The 27,562-nt window shown below is 45.5% G+C and overlaps 1 protein-coding gene across 1 annotated transcript in view; it reads right to left on the bottom strand.

Annotated features, from left to right (window-relative positions):
• The window catches only part of SPOCK1 (SPARC (osteonectin), cwcv and kazal like domains proteoglycan 1), a gene marked incomplete at both ends in the record, with an annotated part of 466,604 nt that overhangs the window by 239,917 nt on the left and 199,125 nt on the right, over nt 1-27,562 (bottom strand). The window contains one exon of the mRNA XM_080941295.1: nt 15,559-15,604. Coding sequence (XP_080797421.1) covers nt 15,559-15,604 — 46 coding nt within the window. The remainder of the gene's footprint in view (nt 1-15,558; nt 15,605-27,562) is intronic.

Genomic DNA, 27,562 nt, shown 5'->3' with positions numbered 1-27,562 from the left:
GATTGGCCAATAACTAGTTCCTCATCCTGATTGGCCAATAACGAGCTCCTCGTCCTGATTGGCCAATAACTAGCTGGGAGTTTAGGAGCTGGTCACTTTTCCTATCTGGCCTTAAGTCCAGCAGTGAAGAGGCCGAGCAATAGTCTCAAACTGTTGGGCTGCAAACTGTCACCACTAACGTGCCTGTGTCCCCCAACAGCCTCCTTTCCCTGGGCACTCATTGCAGATCCAGGCAGCTGCTAGAAGGGTCCTCTCATAATGAATGGGCCACTGGGAACTTCCTGGTTGAGACTTAATTAAGCAGAAGACAGAGGAATGATGTCCCCAATGGGCTGTTAGATGCTTGTCTGACACAAGGCTTCTAAGTAAGCAAATGAGCAAAGCACTAAACAGAAGATATTGGGAATGAGTCCAGGCTAAACCCGCCACTACCAAAGGAAGGTTCAGCTCCCCTAGCTGCACTGACAGAAGGAAGCCTCCTTCCACCAGATCTCCTGAACGCCGCTTCTCTCTCCTGTTCATCATGTCTCTCAACACCAAATCAGAGAGGCTCGTCTCTGACTCTAATTTCTGTCTAGGAAGAAAGTAATGCTTAACTCACTTTCCACTGTATCCACAGGACATGGAAACAGTTGAATAGCGAAAGGTCTTTAAAGTGTGACATTAGTAGGTTCACAACCAACTACGACCAGAAAATAGGAGTTATGGTTGGTACAAATGTGATTCAATAGGGTATTGAGGGGGACTGGCAGTACAATGGTTTCTTCCAGTAAGTGGGACCTCAAGGATGGACTGGACAGGGTATGAGCAGGGCCAGGGATTGGCTAAGCTGTGGTACAGACTGTGTAAACACCAGAGTAAGCTACAGATTAAGTGCACTGTATAAAAGGTCTTAGAACAACAGCACAGGAGCTGATACAGGAGACCTATAATCTGCTTGCTTAATTACAAGTCCCCAGTTTTCACATCTACCATCTAGGCCATTATGGCATCAGGACAATTTTCTCCATTTAGTATATTTGATAAATTAAATATATGTGAGAGGCTATGGAATCTAGAAAAAATATGAAACCAAGGCAGAAATCAAATGATACAGTCATAAAAACAAACACACAACAGCCAGCAAGAGTGTTCTTTTTTTAGTAACTGCTTAATTTTTTTAATGAATGTGTATGTACCCACATGTGTGTACATGCACCAGTCATGCAGATGCCTGCAGAGACCAACAAAGTTGTTGGCTATAAGGGTGGTTGTGAGCCTATCATAGGTGCAAAAAACTGAAGCTGGATCCTCCGCAAGAGCAGTTTGTGCTCTTAACAAGTGAGCATCTCTCCAGCCCAGTGAGAATATTTTAGACAAGTTCCTACACAACCATTAACCAGATAGCTGCCATCTTCTCCTGACTGCCCCATCCAAAGTTTGACTATCCCTGGAGGCAGAAGCTGTCCCTTGGTCCTTTTCAGGGTATCCCAGGTCAATGTCAACCAGACACAACCACTAGAGCCAACTCTCCAAATACATGGCATTCCTGTATGTGGTGATCCTCCCTATGTTGTGGTCCTCCCTATGTGGTGGTCCTCCCTATGTGGTGGTCCTATGTCACTGTCCTTTCTATGTGGCAGTCCTTTTTATGTGGTGGTCCTCCCTATATGATGGTCCTCCCTGTGTGACTGTCCTCCCTGTGACAGTTATAGTATATTTCCTGTGGTGCCTGAGAGAGCAGGACATAAGTCACGTTTAATCCCAGTATGCACTTCACTTTTCTCCATCAGTAATAGCTAAGACCTGTGAAAATGGTACCTAAGTGGGGGTACCTGTTGGGGCTGCAGCATGGGATCTGAGGAAGTAACTCTACCCTTCCAAGAAGGACAAGAGTCCACTAGAGGGCTTGGGTTTTCCTGGTTAGGGACCAGGCTAATCTGTTCCCCCAGGCACCCAGAGGGTACTCATTGAAGATGATAGCTCCCTAAATCCCCCTCTAGTCACACCCTTTACCCAAAACATCCGAACACCAGATAAACACATGTCCTTCTTGGAAGAATATATCAATGCTGTCATGTGAACTCTATAGAAATAGCACTTTTAAGATTTGTGGCTATTCTGAGCACTCTAGAGACTATGGCTTTGGAGCCGTTTGCTCTGTTGCCATTCTTACCAAGGACGGCAGACCCATCTGAAGGAGTAAGTGTAGGCTAGCTGTGCCTTTAAGACAGAAGTTCTAAGCTTGATTAGGTTTGTTACTTTTCCCCTTGTCAGAGTTGTCCAACTATTTTTTAACAGTCCTTTGTCTCTCTAGTGAATGCTAATTTGATTGGGCCCTTCTGCCCCACTTGGGAGCCAGTTTTCAAAGCTATTTGGACAAGACTTGGTAAGCCAAAATGTACCTCAAATACAGCAGGGGAGGGCTATAAAGAAATATTCCATAAAATACAGCCACCCCTCTCAATAACCTTCCCCTCACATAACTACATAGATTCAAGGTCAGAAATCACACCAGTGGTCACCCTAGCCCCACCTACTGTTCAGTCTATCTGCTGTAGGTGGTTCCAGATCCGTTGTACTTGGACTAAGCTCAAATCTATCCCTTTACAACCCCTGCCTGCTGTACCCAGTTACTCTTGAACACTGCTCATTCCCACGGCTATGGTAAAACATCCCGAAAAGCAGCAACTTTAGGAAGAAAGAGGTTGTTTGTCTTATGATTTCGAATTAGACTGTGCCCTAGTTACAGTTTCCATTGCTGTGAACAGACACCATGGCCATGGTAACTCTTATAAGAACAACACTTAATTGGGGCTGGCTTACAGGTTCAGAGGTTCAGCCCATTATCATCATGGCAGGAAGCATGGCAGCATCCAGGCAGACATGGCGCTGGAGAAGGAGCTGTGAGTTCTGCATCTTGATGGGATTGCAGCCAGGAGACACTCTCTCCTGCAGTGGGTGGAGCTTGAGCGCTAGGAGCCCTCAAAACCTGCCTACACAGTGGCACAGTGCCTCCAACCAGGCCACACCTACTCCATCAAAGCCACACCTCCTAACGGTGCCACTCCTTGTGGGCCAAGCATATTCAAACCACCACATGCTGCATCTTTAGGAGGAAGTCAAGGCGGAAACTCTTGAATTTAGCCACATCCTGTCATCCCATCCTTGCTTCTGCCTCACTCAGTTTCTTAACTCTTATGTAGTTTAGGATCCCTTGCCTAGGGAATGGAGCTGCCCACGATGGGTTAGGGTTTCTTATATCAATTAACATCAAGGCAATGCCCCAGAGACATACTCACAAACCAACCTGATATAAATAATTTCTCACAAAGCCTCTCTTCACAGGTACTTCAAGATTGGGTCAATGTGACAATTTAACTAGCACAGAAGCCAAACACCCCTGGTTACCTGCCCAAGTCTATCTGTTGTATCTGCAGAGCGAACAGCATGCCGCATGTGCTACATGGTTGAAGCTCAGGCTTATCCACCTTTCTGTGTTCCACCCCTGCTTCACAAACTGTACATAAAATGGAACCAATTAAGTGTGGAGAAACTGGGCTGAACTATGAGAACAGGTTGACAAAGGTTTACCCATAATCTGATAATATAATTTTATCATTCCAAAGTGTAAATTTCTCCTCCTGCCTGATCACAGACAGGAAAAAAAAATGACTCAGGATCAACCTCACTAAAAACAAAAATCATAATTATTAGCATATTTCTGCCAACACTTGCATGGTTTATATCCAAGTATCATATTTTCCCCATGGGTATTTCTTGCATAAATAATTTGTCTTAACTGAATCACCAAGAAAAGGTGTGATTTAAAAGTAAGTATTCTGTTAGGTTATAGTGAATTTTTGTTTGTTTTTATTTGAAAACAATCTACAATAATATTCCTGTATTTATGTACCTTCCAAACGTGTCCAAATTCCTCATAAGAAATTCTATTAATGGTTAATTGTTTTTTTCATGAACTGCACCATCCTGCTACCCTCTGAACATGGCCACCATGCTAACAGTCCCATTCTTGGCTGAGAACTTTCTTTCACGGTGAAGCAGGAATTTGATGAGGTCCTAAAATAAAACATGGGTTTTATCAAGGTCTTAGTATCTGTATAGGTACTAAATGTGTACCTGTTCATAAAATGAGAGTATGAATGTGTGTTTGTATATGTGTATGTATGTGTATTTGTATGCAGGTGTTCATATAGATGTGTACATATGTATATGCACGTGCCTGGGAATGCATATGTGTGTGCATGTGTGAACATACATGTGTGCTTATGTGCATGCATGTGTGTACCTATATGTTTACATGTGCAAGGGATGCACACACAAAATGCACATGCCAATTGCTAATTCAAATGACACCACATAGCTGCCTGGGCTTCTAACGTCAATGAAAGAGATACTCCTACAGTGTGACCGACCTCCTACCTCAGCATGCAGGAAGGTGACCATGCACGGAGGAATCACATTCTGATTGTCTGGACATCTCAATAGAGAAGTCTGGCTCAGCTGCCACTTGGTTGAAGACAGAAGATCCATTTGCTTCCATTAATTGCCAACAGAGATCATTCAATGCCAGGAAGAGCCCAGCACTCTTTGTTCCCCGTGCTAAACACTTACCAGAATCAACCCCTCAGAGCAATCCCTGACGGAGGCACAGGCCTTCTATTCTTTTCCAGCTCAGCAATTTTAACCGTGCGTCAATCTAGACCTTTAGGAGGCTGTGTACTCATTTTCACTGGATTAATTATAGACATAAAAGCATCCGGTGCACAGATAGCTCTTAAGTAACATCTCTGTCACTGTCAGATACCAGCATGGACAAGGCTCTCCTCTCCGAAGCCCACTTCCAAAAAAACACAGGGAGTCCTCTTTTTATTTTTTTTAAGCAGATACTTACATGTGGTTGCATGTTACCTTTTGGTGAATGAAACAGAGGAAATAAATTTTTAAAAATCAATAGAGACATTTCAGGCTCTCATGCATTTGGTTACATAGCTAAAAAGAATGTTTTAATCAGGTATGGGGGGCAGGGACATTAGAGAAGCCCAAAGGTCCAGGAGAATAAATGGAAATGTGTAGTCTTGGAGGGGGAGGAAGAAGGAGACCCTCTAGAAAGTAATAGAGACCCAGGAGTCTCAGGACTCAATAGGGGTGACCTTAGCCAAAATGCCCTATATTGGGGAGGAGGAACTGGAAGAGTCCACCTCTGGTAGACAGACGGGGCCTCAAGCAGAGAGACAAAGGTTACTAACCCACAGTCGAAATGTCTGACTCAAGACCATTCCTGTCTAAAAGAACTGCAGGGGCAAAAATGGAGAAGAGACCAAAGGAAAAAAGGTCCAATGACCTGCCCAACTTGGGATCCAACTCATGGAGGTGGGCACCAAGGCCTGACACTTTGCTATTACTAATGCTATGATGTGCTTATAGATGGGAGCCTATCATAGCTGACCTCTGAGAGTCCCACTAGCAGCTAACTGAAACAGATGCTGTTGGACTGAAGTCGAGAACCCCTATGGTTGAATTAGGGGAAGAATTGAAGAAGATGAAGGAGAAGGTGACCCCATAGGAAGACCAGCAGTCTCAACTAACCCAGACCCCAGGGAGTTTCCAGAGACTGAGCCACCAAGCAGGCAGCATACATGGGCTGGTCTGAGAACTGAGGCACATATACAGCGGAGGACTGTCTGGTCTGGCCTCAGTGGGAGAAGATGCACTAAATCCTCAAGAGATTTGATATCCTAGGGAAGAGTGAGGCCCGGAGTGGGGAGGTGCTATCTTAGAGGCGGGGGGGGTGGGGGGAATGAGGAACTGTGGGAGGGGAGGCAATGGCTGGAATGTAAATTAATACATTTTTAAAAGAATGTTTTAAGTAGGTTTGTGCAGGAAAATGGGGCATTCCCTGAAGCAGGTGTAAATAGGAGGTGATGAGCACATTCATCACCACGTCTTAGAGGAAGGGACGCAGGAGGTAGACATAGCTGGAGCAGAAGGCAGTGAGAGAGAGTGGAGAACACAGGTAGGGTTGGGATGCTTCCAGTGACCACAGTTGTGATAGTTACTTTAAATCGGCAATTTGATGCAATCCAGAATCAGCTGGAGAAAGAGTCTCAAGGAGGTTTGTCTAGATGAGGTTTGCCTGTGGGTGAGTGTTTAAGGAATAGCCTTTACTTCTTTACCTGATGGAAGAAGAGCCAGCCTGCCAGTGGGCAGAACCCCTCCCTGCTGCGGGGCTGTAGACCATCTAAGAATAGAGGAAACTAGTCTAACTAATGCATCCTCTTTGCTCTTGAGTGCAGATAGGATTCCACCAGTGGTTTCAGGTTCCCCCTTTACTTCCCCAAAATGGGGGTCTATAGAACCTGGAACTGTAAACTCAAACTCATTTCTCTTAAGCTGCTTTTTGTTGGGATGTTTTTATAACAGCAACAGAAATGAAACTAAAGCAATAATTTTTTTTTCACCTAACTGGGGTCTCTCTGTCTTGACAAAGCATCGTCTGCCATTTCCACCTGCTCTGAAGAACCAGAGCTGCTGGGGCGATGATACATGGCTCTGCCCAGCCAGGCGCTGCCCAGTGCTTTGGCGCCCAGGTAGCCAGAAAACTCTGTTCCTCCAACAGTGCTCACCAACTCAAGCAGGCTCTGCTGAGATGCTCTGGGGCACTAAAGTTTGTCAATCCCAACTACAGCATGTTCTTATTCGTGTATGTGTGTGTGTGTGTGTGTGTGTGAGAGAGAGAGAGAGAGAGAGAGAGAGAGAAAGGGAGAGAGAGAAAGAGAGAGAGAGAGAGAGAGAGAGAGAGAGAGAAAGGGAAAGAGAGAGGGGGGGGACGGACAGACAGACAGACAGACAGACAGTTTTTGAATGTGAGTGTATATGACTGTGTGTGACAGACATACAGACAAAGTTTTTTAATGTGAGTGTGTATGAGTGTGTGTGACTGACAGACAGACAGAGTGTGTGTGTGTGTGTGTGTGTGTGTGTGTGTGTGTGTGTATGCGCGCGCGCGTGTGTGTATCAAACAACTCATCCCTAGATCTCTAAGAGACACAAGAAGCCACATGGAACTAGCCGACCCAACCCTCCAGTGCCCAGCCCTCCAGCCTTGCTTTGAGCTTCTTTGGGCCTTCTGCCTTCTGAGCACAGTTAACTCTCCAGCTCAGCCAGGTACTATGTCCACCTCTTGGAGACCCAAATGTTTCCAGTTAGAGAGAATCCCAAAGGACCTAATGACCTCCTCACTACACACAAACATACACACACACCACACATGCACACATGCCACACAGGCATACACACACATACATGTACACACACAAACACACACACCCCTAAACCAAGAAGACAAAGTCTAACCCAAGACCACTGTCTCCAGTAGGACAGCAGCTGCAAACAGCCCAGGGACACAATGACCTCATCTAGTGCTGTTTTCCTCTGTTGTTGTTTGCTTTGATGCAGAGGTTTATATTAAAACCCACGCTGCCCTAGAACTCCCCGTGTAACCCAGGCTGGCCTCAAATTTGTGAAAATCCTCCTTTTTCTCAAGTGCTATAAAGCCAGCATAGCTGGCTCTCCGGTACTATTCAACACTCAGGTTACCAGTGGTAGAGATGGAAGCTTTGCATAAACACAAAACACCTTCCTCTCTTGCTACTCCTGAACATTCCAGCAGCCTGACAGCCCTTGTGACAGTCGGTCATGAGCAGCACCTGGTCTACCTGCATGAGAGCTCAGACATAAGCAGGTAAGAGAGAGTAACAGGGTATATTTGCCTAGTGTCTCTAAGAGAAGGGTCCAGCCTGTGAAGGACTGAAGGTTTGTGTTCCCTGCGAGTTCTGGTTTTGATGTCCGAAGGCCCATTATGAGAGTGGAGATTCTTGGAGATAGTACGGTTCTGATGGTGACCAATAACATGGTGCCCTGATGAGTTCCCAGAAGACACCCCGGCTCTGTCTCCCCTGAGAAGATTGGAGAAAATGTTAACTGAAAAGAGGCCCTCACCAGAGCCCCTCCCCCACACTGCCACCTTGAGCTCAGGCCGTGGCTTCCAGAAGCAGGAGGCATCGGGCTCAGTTGCTTATGAGTGACTTATGTGGTGTGTGTATGTTTGAGTGTAGTGAGGTAGTCATCCTGATGTGATTGTTTGTGATAACCCTGAGTCCCTCACACCGGTGGACTCTACTCTGGTCACCGTGATTGGCCATGATCAGAAAACACTTCGACCGAGCTTCCTCTGTAGCCCTCCTCCAAATGCATGCCCGTCTTTAGGAAGGCATGAGGCACTTCCTCTAGAATCTTCTTTCTGCCAGACATCATCCAGGAAAGACTGATGACCTCTGACCTGAGCCTCCTGACCCTAAAAGCTTCTTTGGGGTGCCTTCCAGCAGCCTCCAGGTGACCCTACTTACTGGGTGGTGTCAGTCTGGATAACCAACCTCAATGAGAGCAGCCCCCACAAGCTAAGTGCTCAACTTGATGATTGACAGGCCACCTATCTCTCACTCAAGTATAAAGAGCTTCCCACACCTGAGGCTCTCCAGAAGGAAAAATTGACAGCATATCTAACATTCTTTATAGTGAGCTTGGATCAATTTTGTAGGTTCTTCAAGTCATAGATACAATAAACCCCATAAGCTATGGAGAAACAAGGAACCCAAGGCTCCAAATGACATCGCCTGTTTTATTGTACAGGGTACAGAAGGCCAGAGTTAGGAGTACAGTCCTGTCTCCAATGCTGCAGAGCCGGGGCCTTCCCCACAGATGCTATTCGCTCTTGTGCACACAGTGACTTTGTAAAAGGAACATTACTCCATCTCCATCAATCACATGCTACGTGATGCAGATGAGGGTACTAACAAGCAAAACGCTTCCATTTCAGGCATGGAGTATGGTCCAGCATTTTCTTCCACAGCCATTTCCTCCTGTGCAAATAGGTAAAAACACGAACCTACTCCACACTCTCCTGGAAGGAAGGTAAACCGGCAATATGGATGGGCTTTTAAATTCAGCTGACAGATTTTGCTCGGTTGAGAATTTGTCTAAGCCAAAGCTGGCTAACTGTGGCTCAACAAACACAATGTAATTAATCCAGAGGCTGCTGGCCCACCTGCAAGGTGGGATAGTATGTAGCTCATTCCTCTGGAATAGGAACTAGTAATCAAACAAGTTTAACAGAAGTCATCAGCATGACTTCAGAATGGAGTGGACATTCCAAGGAGGCTCACACCCACAAGATGAGATTTTGCTGCCTTTGTGACTCCATTATTCTTTCCCCATTTGGGTGTGAGATATCAAAGAGGCCAGGGAGTCCCAGAACATGCCATGCACACTTGTTCCAGCACCGGGGGAGGATGGGGATCCTGCACAAGTGCACCTAGCAAATTGGACTAAAGGAACACAGATTCATTAGGAAGATTCTGCACCCAGCCAGCCCCGTAGCCCTTGCAAGTTAACAGTAACTTTGACAAATGTCTACATAGATGAAGTCACCACACACTAGCACCTCTCTACAGATAAGGAAGCAAAGGGTGAGTCCTTGGGGCCACTGAGTAATGGCACAGCCAAGATCTAACCAGGAGCTCTTCACCCCTTCCGTAGCTTCCACACCCCTGTGCAAGGTCCCAAAGAACTCTGAGGTAAGAAACCAGCCCCTGCTTTGGGCCTTTCTTTCTGCTTACACTAAATGCCTCTCCCCACACTGGTAGTTAAAAGGCCCATTTAATTCTCTTGGTTTTATTGAAGTCATATTCATACCTCATTGGTTAGCCTGTAACTTCACAAAGAAAAGCATTGTGTTTTCAATGTTTTTTTTTTTTTTTTTTTTTTTTTTTTTTTTTTTTTTTCTGTATGAGGAAACACAGAGAACGATGCTCTCAGACCTTAACATTCATGAACTCAAGGGTCTGGGGAACCTTGAGTCAAGGGAGGCCCTGGGGTTTGCCAAAGCCACCATTTTAATACTGGCATCGTTGTGTTTGTCTTACATGGGACTACTATTTCTGTGGTTAAGCACCATGACAATAAATAACTTGGGGAGGAAAGGGTTTATGTCAGCCTAGAGTCCTACTATGGTCCATCACCCAGGGAGGAACTCTTAACATGGCAGGAACCTGGAGGCAAGAGCTGATGCAGAGGCTATGGAGAAGTGTTGACTGCTGGCCTGCTCCTCAGCTTACCCAGCCTGCTTTCTTATGTGGCCCAGAACCGCCAACCCTCCCCCATCATTAATTAAAATCATTAATCATTAATTAAAAACATGCACCACAGGCTTGCCCACAAGGCCAATCTGATGAGAACATTTTTTCAACTGAGGTTGCCTCTTCTGAAATGACTCCAGCTTGTGTCAAGTTGGTAGAAAACTAGCCAGTACAGCATCCCACCTTGGCTCCCCTCTGGAAGATGCCCTCTCAGCAGGCCTAAAGGCTGACAGCCAAGTCCATGTGTACCTGTTAGCAATGTTAAGAAAAAGTATCCCCAAAAGGAAACAAGAGTGAGATGATGAAGTCATCCACCAGTGGGGGGAAAGTTAGAATAAACTGCAGCACCTGCAGGAATGCTAAATTGTAACAGAACCACGAAATCTTCAGCTACAGAAACAAAATGTCAGATGCTAGGCTGAGTGGTGTGAGCCGCTTAAAGATGGAGACACTGGTTTCTGCCGGAAAAACATAATTGAAAGTAAGGCCTTGTGCACATGCTCAGATGCCATGGAAAGGAAAGCTGTCTGTCACCTTTAGAAAAATGAAAATGGGAGACAGGACCATGAGCAGCTCCCGTGAGATTTCAATATTACACATCTGACGGTTAATTTCAGACAGGCAAATCAGGCAGTCAGACAGAGGAAAGCCTAAACTTTTAACCCGATCCAATTTCAAAGCCATGAGATGGAGTTAAACCCAAGAACACCAATATTTGAATTAATAATGTTCTCTTTCCTGCCAGAATCATGTTACAACATTTAAAAATCAATACTCCAATTTAAAAAAAAAAAAAGATAGCCATTTCATTGTCAGAGTTAAGACATTCAAGAAACAAGGAGAGAAGAATTAATTTAGCTGGAGTGAGGTGCAGGGAGTGGGGTAGGGTGCAAAAGAATCAGAAGTGTTGGGTTAGAAGGAACCTCTTCCTGAAGTGATACAGCAAAAGAGAAATGACTGTTCCTGGAAACTTGAGGAAGCTGGGGGAAACTAGGGTGTTGCTTCCCACAAACTTGGCCCCTGACTCTGAAATATAGCAGTTCCCAGGCTCAGGGTAGGTGAATGAAGCCCTAAGAATTGATTTTCAAAGCTGAATGAATGCAAATCAGAGGCTCTGAGGAGGGAGAGGTTAAATTCCACATCAAGAAGAAAGCCATGCAGACTCTGAATTTCTGTTGGGTTGAGGGTACAAATTTTCTGAGTTATGGAAAAGTTCATAAGTGAACTCTCTTGTCTACACTCCTCTTTTAGCCCAGCATCATGGCATAGTGTGGTACCCACTGGGCTCCAAGACCCAAAGAACAGCTGGAGAATGGAAGACCCCTCCCTCCCCTTAGCTGTAAAACTTCCTTTCTAATGCTCTGTGCTTTCGATCAAAATTTGGGCTTGTTAGAAAGGTGGCACAGCAGATTACATCAGTTCCAGGGCTTTCTCCTCTCCAGCCACAAGTCAATCGCACATGGACTGGGGCTCCTGACTCCCAGGAGATGGATTCATGGACATTTCTATTATTCTTCTGTCATCTGAGTCCTCTGTTGGGACCTCACACCGGCATCAACTAGCAGACTCATTCCTGAGTGGACCACAGTTACAGGAAAGATCTAAGCCCACCTGGGCTCCATCACTCTGAGACAAGTCGTGAGAATTGCATTCTAAACATGCTAAAGTGCAAAGTTGGGGCACATGTCTTCATGTGGCAGGACATGCAGACTGAGGGTGGGGAAGGGGGCAATCCTACTCCCGCTGGTCTCAGGATAAGACTTCTGGGGTTTGGACACACCTCGACCCCACTCTTGCTCCAGGCTTGTCCCCCAAAGCTCTATGGCTCCCTGGCCACAGGAGTTGACAACTGTCCCCATGGAGTCCCTTCCCTCAGCACTGGAAGTGATTGATATTATAGCAAGATTAACTGTGTAGCACCAGAGAAGCTGAGCCACAGACCAAAGGCACAGACTGTGTGAGACCAAGCCACAGCCAAGGAAAGTCACAATGATGATGAAGGAGCCATGCCATTCCTGTAAATGAGTGCCAGCTGATGAGTGTCTTGGTGAGCCAGACCTCACCCCTGTTCCCACCCATGGTATGTCACCATCAGTGACATCACACTCCACACCTGTGAAACTGGGCATGTCCCGAAAGAGAGGCCCGCCACTGTGCCAGGTAAATGTCTCCTTGATCCAAACGTACCTTTGATTTCCCTCTCTCCCTCTTTTCCTGTCTGCCACCCCCCACTGTGTGCATATGTATGTGTGTGTGTGTGTGTGTGTGTGTGTGTGTGTGCATGAGTGCCACAAAGCATGTGCCACAGTGTGCACATGCAGGTCAGAGGACAGTCTCCATGTCGGTCTTTGCATCCCGCCATCCTGGAGACGGTTTCTTCTTTGCCCCTGAGTGCACCAGGCTAGCTGGCCCATGAGCTTCTGAGGACCCATGGAATCCCACTTCCCATCAGCTTCAGGAACCCAGGGACTGCAGGTTTGCTTCTGTGCCTGTGGGTTCTAAGGACTTGGGCCTCACATTCATAGGGCAAGTGCTACACCCACAGGCCACAACCCTGGCCTTGTCTTTAGTCCTTTCTCAGGTCAGGAAAGTGTGCTGGTTAACTTTTATTGACTGGATACAAACTAAGTTGCCTGGGAAGAGGTTATTCTCCACTGAGGAACTGCCTCGGGCAGATTGTCCTTTTCGCATGGCTGTGGTGCATTTCTTTGATTTATGATTTATATGGAAGGGCCCAGTCCACTGCCAGTGGTGGTGCTTTTGGACTGTTGGCCCTGGGTTGTAGAAAAAACAAAAAACAACCACACACACACACACACAAAAAAAAGATAGCTGAGCAAGACAGGGCGATCCAGCCAGTAAGCGGCACTCCTTCGTGGTCTCTGCTTCAGTTCCTGCCTCTGAGTTCCTTCTTGGGTTCCTGACCCGACTCCCCTCAGAGATGGAGTATGTCCTGTAAGTCAAATACACCCTGTTCACCCCAAGTTGCTTTTGGTCACGGTGTTTGTCACAGCAGCAGAAAGCACACTAGGCCTGAATGGGAACGGCCTCATGCTTCTGATAATTTCTGTGGAGTTCCGTTAACTCCCCTACCTTCCAGAAGATGAAATGCCCCGTGTGGCTCATGCCTGGAGCTTTGATGTCACTATGTGGTGCCAGAGTCATCAGTAACTATAGCCATCCCTTTCTGGTAAGCAGCACACAGGGTAATTGATGACATCTGCTGGAGATGACATCTTAAGGAAAGGCTACCCTCCACTTACCACCCTCCCCTAGCTCTGAAGATAAATAACCAAAGCAACCACACAGAGCTACCAAGTGGACTCTCAGCTGTACCCCTGAGCATCATGAGGTATGGGGAGAGGGCTCACCTCAGCAGACCTAAATTTCCAAGCATGCAGAACAGGTCTGTTTGGAACCCTTGTCTGGAGTGTTCACCCAAGCTTTAATGCTGTGCTTCCCTTGGGACTCAAAGTCCCTGTGTGGCTGTCAGAGCAAGGGGAGTTATTTATCTATCCAGGTGGAGCAGACACACGTCTTTATATATTCCCTTCCCTCATGTGCATTAAAAAAGCAGATGTGCCTTTCTTCCATGGAATCTCCATATCTAAAAGCCCTGGGAGGGAGAAACTTTGATGGCTACTAGATCCTCGGAGGACAAGCGCCCATTGACGCATCTGAGCATAGAGCACCATCAGCTCAGGGTACCTCACAGCTGAGCTGAGTCACAGCAGGGAGCCTGGAGTGGAGATCATCGAATGAGCTCCCCTGTCACAACTCCCTGGTCACGCACAGGCAGGGACTGGGTCACTCTGTGTCTGTAAGTATTCTCCATAAACAAAGGTTTAGTCTTCTACAAAACACTTGAAAAATTGAAGAAACGCTTAGCATAAAGAACTAAGACCTTTATGCTACCAGGAATCGTTGAGATGATGTAGGGATTGTAAAAGAACAAGGCCCTGGAAGGCTCACATAGTCGAGGCCCAGGCAAAGCCTCCAAAGGAAAGCTGTCTGCACACACCTGCACCTTGCCCATTAACATATCCCACTGAAAGTCATGCGCATTATTGCTCCTTGCCCCTCACTCTGAGCAGCTCTGGGGGACACTAACCATGGTCCAGTGTCTCTCTGCTTGGTCTTCGGGCCTGGCATTTGTGTAAACGGTGAGAGGTTGGTAAATGCTCGAGGTGGGTAGGTGAATGGATAGATGAAAGCGTGAGGGTATGGGTGAACAAAATGACACCCTGCTTCAAGGTTTGGGACAAACACGTGTGGAAATCTGAACATCAGTTTTGCTGATGCAAAAAAGGACAGTCCAGGGGACTGAAGCCAAGACGCAGAAATTTGAACCATCGGAAATATGCACATAGACGGTACCTGCTCTGGGTTTCAGGAGTAAGGGCATTCAAATATATGTAATACAGCCTAGTACCATTTCCTGCAGTGATGTCTGTGCCAAGAGCTGCCACACATGGAATAGCAGAACAGCAATTCAAAGTGTGCCCTCATTGTGTCCTAGTGACTCACACAAGGACATAGTGCCTCACATCCACCCTCGTGGAAATAGCGTCATGGCGGTTAGGATGAGCAGGGAGGACGTGGAGGACAAGGCTAACCTCTACCTGTTCATGACTCAACACTGCAGTCACTTCTAAAGCCATAGTGGATTGTGATTGGCCAGATAGCTCAGAGGGTAAAAGGGCTTCCCATCAATCCAGATGATCTGAATGTGACCACTGTATCCCACACAGAGAAGGAGAGGTCCAGTTCCTGTAAGTCATCTCTGATTTTTCAGCCATGTATGTGTGCACGTACGCACGCATGTATGCACGCACATATGTGAACACATATACATACACAGGCACACACATACTCATATATACATACAGAGACACATACATGTGCACTTACATGCACACACACAAAATAACTAAATTCTAAAGGACACGTTTAACAAGTGATTCCAAGCATCCTTGAAAAATCTCCCAGAAGTATCCTTTTCCCATCATTGGATTCCAGGGGCATCTTTCAGCACAGAACCTTCTATGAATTAAACTGCTGGGTACCGCCAGCCTCGTAATTCACAAGCTTGATGATCACTTTCCCATTTATTTTTAAAACAAAACCAATCAATCACACTGGTTGGTTCAAGTTTTAAAAAAATGTTCAGCTCTGTCAACCTCAGACCAATACCCAATTTGATCAAATAATTTCTACCACCCCATTTAGTTCAGGCCCCAAGTGAAAGAAATCAGACAGTTAGGTAGCCTCAGAGAAGGAGAAAATCAAGTCTGCATGCAAGAATGGAAAAATGAGTTGACATTTCCTGCTGTGTGTCCAGCTAGGATGACGCATCCTTTACCTTGGTCAAAGGGCTTGTTGGGATTCCAGTTTCTGAAATAGTCATCCTAGGAGAGAAAAACAGAAACAAAGGTCAGATGTCAGATGCCTCTCACTGACTTGTCCCTGGTTTCCAAAACACAAAGGAAAACCCTCACCGCTTTCAGATCTCCCCCCAAATGAGCATTTGGATGCAATCGAACATATCAATTTACTTCCCCTGATCACACCTTTCCAATTGAATATACTAAACACTAGGAGTTATAAAAAAGACTTCAGCCTGATACGGAAACAGCTCTGCTCCTCTTGGTTTGACATATAAACCCAGACATCTCCTAAGTGTGAGGTGTATTTGCAATCAGTTATACTGTAGGTGATGCCTGGCTGCTCTCACTTATGACTAAGCCCCCATGTTTGTAACAGCTGATAATTTAACTGTCAGCATTTTCTTACAAGGATATATATGGTGCACATTTCCAGTCTAAAACCAGAGGGCCATTCAAATGTTAAAAGGACCCTGGGTATGTGTTTAACTTAATGTCTTTTGGTTTAGGAATGCAGAGGGATGGAAAGTGGGTGTGTGTTAAGCTTAATGTCTTTGGGTTTAGGAAAAGAGGGAGGTTAGGAAACAAAGGGCTTCCTGCTCCCTGCACAGCCAAATAGTGCCTGCCTGGAGTCTGCATCAAGCATGTGCCAAGGTGTTCACTTCATCACTTTGAAACTGTAAGAAACTAAATCTTCAGGATTCTGTTAACTCTTCTTACTCCCAACCACAAGCCCCGCCCCTTCCAAACAACCACCTTTGGCCCCACCCTCCCCCATACACCCAGGCTTGCAGGCTGAGGAGGCTATACTGTTCCACACCACGCCACACCACCTCTGGGACATTTGACCCTTTACAGCTTGTTAGCAATCTGATTTTGGCCAGGGACTCCACATACCACAGACCCCTGCAAAAGGCTTTCTGAAACGATTTCACTTCTGGAGAAGTCAGTTTACAGCAAAGCGGACAATTAGTTTAAATTATTGTCCGCACCATCCCCTGCTTTGCCTCCTCTCTCACACAATCTCCTGGGGGTTTCAGGAGCCTCCTCGTTCAATTACCTGAGTATATTAGATCCTTGTTGAGGTCACCCGAGCCCGAAAAGAGATTTTAGGAGTCTAGACTTAGAGTTAAATGAGAACATACTCCTTCACGGCCAGCAGTTCCATTTGGCACAGTTAAGTAAACACAAGCAGCCTCTCTGGATCCCCCGGCCTCCGCACCAAGCTACCTCTTACTCTGAGGAAGCACAGCACTTTGCTGCAGCTTGAAGTTTGCTGCGCAACTGTCCCGTTCCCCTGACTTGCCTTGAGATCTCCCCTCAAGAGCCAGTACTGAGAAAGTCTAGAATAATCTACCTGCAGCACTTCCCCCTCCAACTTACTGCTTAAATACAATCCAAATTTGGGGGTTGTGCTGTCTCAGCACTGGTCGCCAGTGCTCAATGGTCCCAGGGCAAAGTGTGGACATGGGACATTCGGCACTCGGTATTTCTGTCTGACGGTTAATGTCCTTAGGCCTTAGACAAGCCTGTTATAGAAGCGTCTTGGTTCACAAGGGCAAGGCAAGAGATTACCCAAACCAGAACTGTCTTTGGCCAGTAGAGGAGGAAGATAAACCATGCAGGCTGGCAAATAATGAGCTCTTTTTGTGCAGAGAGTGGTGTTCAGTCCTAGAGTACTGTGGGTCTACTAAAGTATTTTCACTTGAACATGCTGTCCTAATTCATGGACGCTCTGGAAGCTGAAGATGTATGTCCAGCAACGGGGAAGGGTCAGAGCCTAAGATGGGTTGCTTCACTTTAATCTCACGTTACATTCTCTTTGATGTCCTAGACTGAGTTGAAGAGGTCCTGAGAACAGAACGTCCCCTCACGATTTCTGAGGGCCTGAGCACCTGGATGAAGTCCAGACCATTCTTCTGGACCTTGTCACTCTGCAGGATAACTCTAATTGCTATCCATACACTTCTCTTCTGGGAAGAAAGCACGATCTTAAATGGTAAGGCCTCTAAAAAGCTGGTATCTGCCTTACAATTTTAAAACCTGCTGCAACTATAATAATGCTGCCTAATTACTGCAAATGGGAAGGTGTACCTTGAATGGAAACTCATTATGGAAAAGTTAAGTCTTCCAAATACCTCCTTGCCCAGTAAGGCCAAGTGGGATGGGGAATTACGCCCTGCATCTGGTTGCTTTCTCTTCGCTAAAGAAAAGTCAACCACAACACAGGCCAAGAAGCTGTGTATACAGCTGTGTATACAGCTCTCGAAGCTCTGTGTATTGTGATTTTGACTATAGGTGGTGGAAAGCCCTGGACCAGAAGCCAAGATTATGAACTGTGAAACTCCATGAAGCAAAGCTCGTTTGGGAAATGGGCAGTGGGCAGCAGGAAGGGGTTTCTAGGTGTTACATCTAGGGTCAGAGTATGATGCGCCAGATCATTCAAAATCACTAGTCTCACATGCACACGTGCCTTGGAGAGACCTGCGCAGGCTCGGCTGCTTTGGTTAATTTCCTCTAGGAGACATTTTGACGAGGTAGCACCAGCAAAGTGCAAAGAGCCAGAGGTCCAGAGATGAAAGGATGCCGATTACAGACATCACCTGGCAGTCCGCACATCCTCAGGTCACACCTACCTAATGGGATCCTCCAGAGACTTAAGAACAACTCTCTATACTCCCAAACTGTCAGGACACCAATATCAGGGCCAGCTTCTTCTCTAGGGACCAAGACCCAGTTTGCACAAGCCAGGTTTTCATTTTCTGTCTAAACAAAAGCAGGGGTCTTACCGTTGACTACCCTCAGGGCACCTGGCCCCTCACCCCAATGCTGCACTGTATAAGGGTGTATTCTAAGAGCCCCCAAAAAGTTGATGCCTGTTCAAATTCACACAGGATGAAGACTTCTGAATGAGTGGAAGTTTCTGTCTGAACTGGCCTCTTGACTAGAAGTGCAGTCATATAATGATGGGGTTCTTTGAAAAGACTGGCACGGGCCAAGGAATAGCCACTTTTAAGACATTAGCCTAACTAGAAAAGTAAACACCTAAATACAGTTGCTTATTAGAGTCAATAAAACTCAGGAACATGTTACCCGGACAGAGCATGGATGACAATGTTGTTCTCGCCTCTCCTGCAGGGCCTAAGGGTATCTGGCTTCTCCTAGACAGGGAAGCACACAGGATTGCTTAGCAGCATAGCCAATCCTTAGGAAGAAAGGTGAATTCTATTTGACTGCACTCTCCCATAAGTGACACCTCCCGAACTCCGTTCAGTTAAGACCCTCCAAGAACCTATCTGCCTTAAAGGCGGCTCGAGCGTGAGTATGCTCACTGGTGGCTGAATCCGTGCCTGTTTCAGGGCAGCAAATACCTGGAGAGTCCACTTGACTGACTGCCCCTTAGGAAGTGATCAGCTGCTGTGCCTCTGAGATGGAGCAAAGGATGGTCGGTGTTCACAGCCAATGACGAATCAGAGACTGGGTAGAACCATCTCACTATGTTATAATACCAACAGGGACAAAAATCTCTTTCTCCACTCATTCCTTAGCTAAACATCCCCAGGAACACAGTCCTGGTGCTATAAAATGCATAACCTGAGTTCTCACTTGTATTAAAGGGACTCTTTTCTGATCAGTACCTGTGAAAAGAAAAACCTGTATATGCATGCACATATGCACACATGTACACACATACTAACATACATACACACAGGTACACATAGATACATACAGAAGTATATATACACATTACACACACATCTACACAGATATGTACATATAACACATACACACATACACACAAATGTATATAATGTTATCTATAAAAGCATGCACATATGCATTTTTACATCACACGGTGCATATTATAAATTATGTTGATAACTCTGTGTCTGTTCACACGTCAATTTAGTGTGTATGATGATATCAATATGATCAATTGGTTTTCTATACCCATAAGCACCATGTCTATGGGTTCAACCAGGCATCAAAAGTCTTTGAATAACACCTGCATTTGCATTGAACATGATCAACTTTCTTACAATTATTCCCCAGACCGTGGGACTTAATAATTATTTACATAGCATTTATACTATTTTTATTATGTGCGATCCAGGGCTGATGTAAAGTGTGGGGGAGGGGAGCATGAGCAGGTTCTATGCAAATACTAATGATTTACTTCAGAGATGTGAATATTCCAGATTTCGGTTTCCCGGGGTCCTTAAGTCAGTCATGCATAAGCACTCTAAGGGCATTGTATTCCACTACAAGTCTTCTAGAGAAAGCTTCAAGTTGGCCTAATGTGAAATGAGGCCAGAACATACGCACAGTCTGTGTGACCAAGTCCCCTCACTGTGGCTAGGCCTGTCCAAAAGCATAATTGAACATGGCTGCACTTCCCCTATACCATGACCCAAACTGGCTGGTGTGGATTAGGCTGAATCTCCCCAGGGAGGTTCCTTTTCCTGCTATAAGGGCTGTGAAAGCCAACCTGAGGAAAAGCTAGGGGCAAGGCCAAGCAAATGCCAAGCTGGAAACTCAAGCGCTGTGGCTGCCGAATGTGGAGATGGGGGGATAATTTATTGTATACAACAGCTTCAGATGCCATGGATCAAAGCCACGGAGTGCACATGAAACAGACCATTTCTCCCTCATACATATTTTAGCTAAACTGTTTGAACCCTGCAGATCCATCTGAAGATTACCTGAGACAATACAAATTACCAGCCTGGAAAATAAACGAGGGCTTCATTTGCCCTGACCAGGGGTGAACAAGAAAGCCGTGGGTGGAAAAGCAAGCTACAGAAATGGGGAAAAAAATCCTGTGGGGTCTTCTGTGGGGCCACTGTCAATCAGCAGAGAGAAGTATGCCTCCCTGCTGTGGAAGCGGCATTGCTGTACGGTGGCTTCCCAGACGGAGGCAGACCTTGCAAGCACAAGCCTTTCGAAGGTAATTCAACACAAACGAGTTCACTTCACCATCATCCTATTGAACTGGCTCCAGAAGAGTGGAAAGGGTGGGTTGTTGGGTGGGAGGTTCCCCTAAAATGGCTCACAGAAGTTCCACACCAGGCTTCAATAAGGGCCTCTCCTATGGTCTAGGACCCCTTTCTGTAATGTTTAACTTTTGTACTGTAGAAATTCTTGCTGATCGAGCTACCACATGGTATAAAGCAGTTCGTCTGTTGAAAAAGGGACATAGCCTCTCTCCTATTCGGCAACCTCACCCCTGAGCTGTATCACTTCAAACCTCTAAACCAGCAATAAGCTATTTACTGATGCATTCTCTGCCAAGCCTGCTCTATCTATCACCTAGAAACAGCTCTGGGGGCAACCCTGAATGAAATGGTCAACCAGATTAAACAGTGAATTAGACCATCTTAAACATCACTCATGGGACTTCAGTTGACCAGGGACAGGAGCTGTGTGCTGTGGTGCATTTCAAGGTGTGTATATGATCCCACCCCCCTCCATACACACACTCACACACACCTGAGCCTAGGTGACTGCTGAACAGGGACAGTCTGACCTGCATATTTATTCCCTGAGGAATCACTCAACAGCCCATGCTAAATTCTTGCTGAACTGTTTCAAATATAAGAGAGCTGACCTTAGCAGAAGAGTATTGCAGCCCCTGAGAAATTCCCACAACGATTACTAGTGTGTGTAAGCACAGGGGGCAGGGGAATGTTTGTATACACACTCTAAATCGCTTTCACCCTGAATAGAGCTATTCTTTGATAAATTGGTCTGACATTTGGTGTAAAGTCCTACAGGCTTTAGACAGAATGATTTAGAAAATAACAATGCAGGTTTCTCAGCTCTTTCAATAAATAACCCACCAGTAAAATGCAGATAATAGCCAACAATCATACTTGAAGAGTAACTAATGAGAAGAGATAACGCAGTCAACGGGCTGCTTCTATACATTTGATAAATTACATCCCTCACATATACCCATGAGAAACAAACATGTATATTCCTGGTTGGCTGAATTTAAAGCAAATATTTACTGTAGAGATTAAAGATCTGAGATACAATTTACATTTTATCTGGCAACTATTTTGATTGATACTATGTCTACATACGTTTGAAAAGGCAAAACGTACCTCAACTTCCTGAGTACGAAAGCATAATGGATGGAGGGGAAGAACAAAAAGATCATATCAAACAACAGGAAGAAATGTACACATTTTTTAAAATAAATGCATCAGAATTTCAAAACATTATAAAGGTCATAGCCAGTTATTTTAAGCCACCTACCGTCATTCCTTTGCTAAGGTCTGTCACCCACAGAGCCCATGGGAAGGGACTTAGGTAAGAAGGTAGTTGCTAGGGGAGGGGAGCTGTCTCAGTTATCTGTGCATACTGCAGGAGAGCTAGCAAAACTCTGATGAGACCCAGACACTCAGACACTATTCCCATATGCAGAAATGTCAAATGACCCATTGCCTGCAACATTTGCCCAATCAATAAAAGTCCCAGAACAGCATCAGAGACCAAGGGTAATATACCTTATGCATTTCTGCAAAAGCATTATTTTTCCCCAAAGCTCCAAAATAAATGGAAGGGACCTCAAACAGGGCAGTCATGGATCTACAGTCTTGGGAAATATAAGAGATGAGCGGAATTGTTTTTTTCCCATCCTGCCCTGCTGCCCTGACAATTGAGAGTTGTTCCTGCCTCAGTGAGCTCTATTAAGACATCCAGGCAGCGAGGTGTCATTCACCCCAACAGAAAAGAGGAGTCTGTGGTTCCTTCCCTGAACTGCCTTCTACAGCCGTTCTTGCATCCTTCTGCTAACTGCAAAGCTGAAAGGATTCTTTGTACACACTCAGATCGACCCAAGACCCAAACCATCTGCACCCTGTACTCATTAGCAAAGCTGCCAGGTTGTCTGAGCTAACCAAACAAAGCCAGTCCCTTCAATATCCACTGAAAAGATAAAATCAGTACCATGGACCAGAAGACAGCAGGAGTGAGGGGCAGGCTTTCAAGCTGGCATGGGTTTGAATTCCTGCCCCAACACTTACTAGTTGAGTGGCCTTGTTCAACAAGCTAGGTCTTCCCTGAGTCAGGTTCCTGAGACATAAAACAAGATCACTGGTACCTACCTCACAGAAAGTTTTTAGAGCCTTACAGTGATCCGATCCCTGACACAGCTGACATCTAGAACTAACAAGTGACAAACACGTGCTCTTAGTTAATTTCTGGAGCTCTGTATCAGTGAGATGCCCTGGGAGCAGAGAGGTGGTCAATAGGCTCAGTGGCAATGGAACGCTTAAGATTTCTATGACATGATTTCCGAATGTTTGTGTTTTACTTATGTGACACAAGTGAAGGGAGACCAATTGTCACAGACAATAATTACAAAATGTCTTCAGTTAGTCACTGGTATGAAGAAAATAATTCGGCGTGACTTGGAAACTTAAGTTGGATGTTTGCTTCTGAAGACCACACACCTGACACTAAGGTTCAGTGACCCTCATGTAGGTTGATGTCAAGGCGATACATGATTGGACACTAGAGAGTGGGGCAGGGAAAAGAAGTTTTTTGTAAGTTGGGAGAGAGGAGGAAGGAAGAAGAACCAACATGGAGCCCGCAAAAAAAAAAAAAAAAAAAGATTTAGACCCAGGTGATCTTAACTGACGATAGGTAGCTATTGTCAAGTGTTTCTATGGGTCAATTTCAATTCTATCTAGGTGGGAAGTTTATATCTTTGTTAACTGGTTGTAAGCTTATTGTGTGGATTTATTGTGGACTGAGAATTTCACATATAAATTTGTTTGATAAATTGATTGCTGAGTCATGATTTTACTGGGCTATGGAGAATGTGAGCTAAGTTTCCAGCTGATAGACAGACAGCTGGGAGGGGATGGCTCACTGACCTCATCATAGACATACAGCCGGGCCGAGCAGATCCAGCTTGGTGGCCCATGGCTCCCTGCTGGAGCAGTGCTTGCGGGAAGTGAGAATGCACAGGACCAGTAGCAGCAGATTCTTTCTTATTTTTATCACAACACCTTCATCTAGAGAAGAGAGCCTGTCTAGCAGAATGAGACAATACTATATTACTGGGTGCTCTCTGCTTTAAAGTATGGAAAGGCTAAGGTAAGTCCCTGTATCTATATGTAAATGAAGTTTCAACTATGGTTAACTGTATCCTAACAAAGAGAGTGAACTTTAATGGGGCAAGATTTCTATATAATCATTAATTTGTATAAAAATAACAGATGGAGGGTCCCTGGAAGTGTCCATGCTGCTAGAGATAAATTATGTGCATGTTTCTTATAGTGAGCCTCCAACTCGGAGGAGGAGACTATGCTCTGGCTTCACTCCCTTTACTCAGCATTAGCAACCAAGTCCTCCTTAGCTCCTTGCATGGATCCCTCTCCTGCATCAACTCTCTACATCAACAGAGCCACTTCCTGAGAGCAATGGCACAGAGAGAGGATCCTTGGAGGGATGGGTCAAGGTGGGCATACTGGGGTGTCTCGGGTAGCATTCTTACCTCACAGCTAGTACTCCCAAGTCATACCAGGATCACACAGACTTTACAACCTCTGGTACGTTGAAATCTGGTGTGTGTTAGATGAGATATGTCCTCCATATGTTGGAACACTTGATCTCTACTTGGTAGTGTCATCTGAGAAGAGTATGGACCCTTTAGGAAGTACATCCTTACAGAAAGAAATATGACACTGGGGCAAGCAAGAGAAGTGGAGTTTGAGGGTTATAGCCCAGCCCTGCTTCCTATAATTTATCAATAATCTATCAATAATCTATCATCTGTCTATATCTATCATTTATCCTTCTATTATCTGTGTATTATCTAGCATCTTTCTACCTTCTATATATTCTTTCTGTCATATCTCTATCTTTATCTATTACCTAACATCTGTCTATCTATATCTATCATCTATCTTTCCACCCTCTGTATATTATCTAGCATCTATCTAGCTTTATCTATATAGTATCTTTCTGTCCTGTGTCTATTAACTATCTATATCTATCATTTATCTATCATTTATTTGTCTACCATCTATCATCTATCTATTATCTGTCTATTCATCTCTCTATTATCTGCCTGTCATCTATTATCTATGTATCTATCATCTACCAATCATTTATTATCTATTATTTATCTATGTATCTATATATCTATGTAACTATGTATCTATGTATGTATGTATCTATCTACCTACCTACCTACCTACCTACCTATCTATCTATCTATCTATCTATCTATCTATCTATCTATCTATCATCGACCTACCATCTCTACCTCCATCTTGTCTCCGCCATTTCTCCTTCTGTATGCATGAAGTGCTATCATCCAGCTTCCTGCTCCCCACCTTGATGGATTCTCTCCTGGAACCATAAGCCAAAATAAATATACCCTTTCTTCCTTGAATTGCTTTGGTCATGGCTGTTTTTATTGCAGCAGCAGAACAGTCTAGTGAGAAGCATCAAGAGCCGAGACCTGAATCAACATGAAGTGATAATGTGCACATCAAAAAATTTAAGTGAAAATTTAAATCTAAAACTAACAGGGACTGTGATGACGGCAGTGGTAGCCGCTAGGTTTGAGAGGTCACAGCACTGACCTGGCCGGATGCAGCTTCATTTGACCCTTACAATAACAATCTGAGATAGGTACAGTAAACAGCCCTGCTTCACTGATGAAGACACTGCCGCCTGGAGGGAGGGCAACACTATCTAGTCAAAGAAGAGATGTAATTTTGAACTCAGTGTTCACTTGACTTAAAGATCGTGTTCTCTCCACAGCACAGCCTCCCTCATTGGCACCATGTAAGGGGAGGGTGAGTACGGACTATGAACACTGAAGACACTTGAGAAAGGCAAGGGTGTGCCTGCTCTTGCTCTGTGCAGACAGGAAGGGTTGGGAGACAACCACACATACCAGAGGCTTCCCCACCCAGTAAAGCAGGAAAATAGAAATATGAGCCTCACTGGGTCTTTGAGGGACTAGATACCAACACAACCTGTTAATTTGGCCCCAGGGAGAGGGACACAGCTTCCTGAACCACACCTACCCAGGTTTAGCCTCCCTGGGCATAGGGATGGCCTCCAGAACCAAGAAAGAAGAGCTACAAGGGGGAAGCAAGGGCAAGGTACTGGGAAATGTCCTGCACCTGTGAGCCCTCTGCTGTTACTGACACCTGTCTGCCGTCACTGCCATTCAAAATGGTGCATGCAGCACAAACATCAAAATGCTATCCAACAGCTGTGACACTTTGGCACAAGTCTGGAAACCTACAACCACAGATTCCCTGAACTGTCTACCTGCTCTCAGCTTATTCCGTGACCACTCTCCCTCCAGCCTCGGTGGGCCCTGCTGCTTCTGAAGACAGACTAAAGATGGTAGCAATAAAGACTCCCTTCACTGTGCCCCCAAGATGTCATACTCCCAATAGCTACTCTGCCGGTGACACTGTGTCCCAAGGCTTAATCTTTGGAGCACTGACTTAGCAGAGTCAACAAAGCCCCAAATAGATCCACCAAGGCCTTGTGTCCATTTCAATCTGTGTTAAAGCTGGGATTTGTGTGTTCTCCTGAGAAACTGTAATATCAGAATGACATTTTCTCCATGGCGGAGTGTCCAGAGAAAACAAGCCTGCCAAAAATGGCCTCCCATTCCTGAGCCAAACTTGACCTCCACAACTACCAGCAAGTTCCCATGAAGGAGAGCATATGTACCCCTGCACTAAAGCAGGGCTTGTCACATGATGGGGAGAGCCCATTGAGGCTGATCAACTGTTATTTTCAGAATCCACACAGCCGCCAGTGAAACCTGGATCATAGGAACCTGTCACCAAAAAGTCCAGTGCAAGGCCACAGAACTTGCAGAGAAAAAGGAGCAGACAAACAGAACTTAGGGACACCATCAGGGGCCTTGTACCCAGACTCCACAGCTGAGAGTATTCTTAAATGGCCCATGATAGAAAGTGGAACTTTTTCTGTCACATGGACAAGACAGAGCCCAGAGAGCCCTAAGAAAACTGTTACCAAAGCAAAAACCCATGTGTGTGATTTTCCCAGCAGGAATGGGGCTCTGGTATCTACATACCAGCCTAGTCTACCAATATCTAACAATCCTACTTCCCTCTGCTGGATTGCTATGGTTGGCCAATGCTGGATTTAACCAGAAGATACTGAGGAACCCCCAGGGGAATGGCCCATGCTGCTCCAATCCTCTAACAACCCCCAGGTAGGTCTCTGTGAGCTGTGAAGTCTAGGGAGCCCTGTGAGAGCCCAGGAACCAGTGGAAAATTCATTCTAAATACAGTGATCACGCTGTATGTCTGTCCTGACTTTGGGCCAGTAAGCAGATGTGAAGAACAGCTAGTCCGTAGCTTTATGAAGCCTCTGGTCCACCAAGAAGAGAGAGAACCAGAAATGTAAAAATAAATTACCTAACAATGGTAGACATTAAAGAAAAACAGCTGCAGGAACTAAAAGGAGGAGGTTACTGATTATTCCCCCCACCTCTCTCTCTCTCTCTGTCTCTGTCTCTCTCTCTCTCTCTCTCTCTCTCTCTCTCTCTCTCTCTCACACACACACACACACACACACACATACATACACACTCTCACACACACATACACACACACACATATATACATACACACTCTCACACACACACACACACACACACACATACATACATATACACTCTCACACACACATACACACACACACACACACACACACACACACACACGGGAAGCAGGGCAGTTTCAACCGAGGAAGACAATCAGCTGGATCTTGAAGGTCAAAGGGAGATTTCAGATGCAGAGTATGCAGAGGTCGAGGCAGCTTGCCCATAGTATGGAGCCAGCCCAAGTTCACATTCACAGTCCTAGCTGTGGGTGCCCCCCTGCTCTGGAGAACCAGAAAAAAAAAAAAAAAAGCCAGGGACTCCAGAACCTGGAGACTGTAACAGCAGAAGGCTCTGGCCAG

Source organism: Micromys minutus, assembly GCF_963924665.1.
Source record: "Micromys minutus genome assembly, chromosome: 1".
Classification (NCBI taxonomy): domain Eukaryota; kingdom Metazoa; phylum Chordata; class Mammalia; order Rodentia; family Muridae; genus Micromys; species Micromys minutus.
Note: the sequence above shows the minus strand (reverse complement) of the source record. Positions and strands in the feature narration are given on the sequence as shown.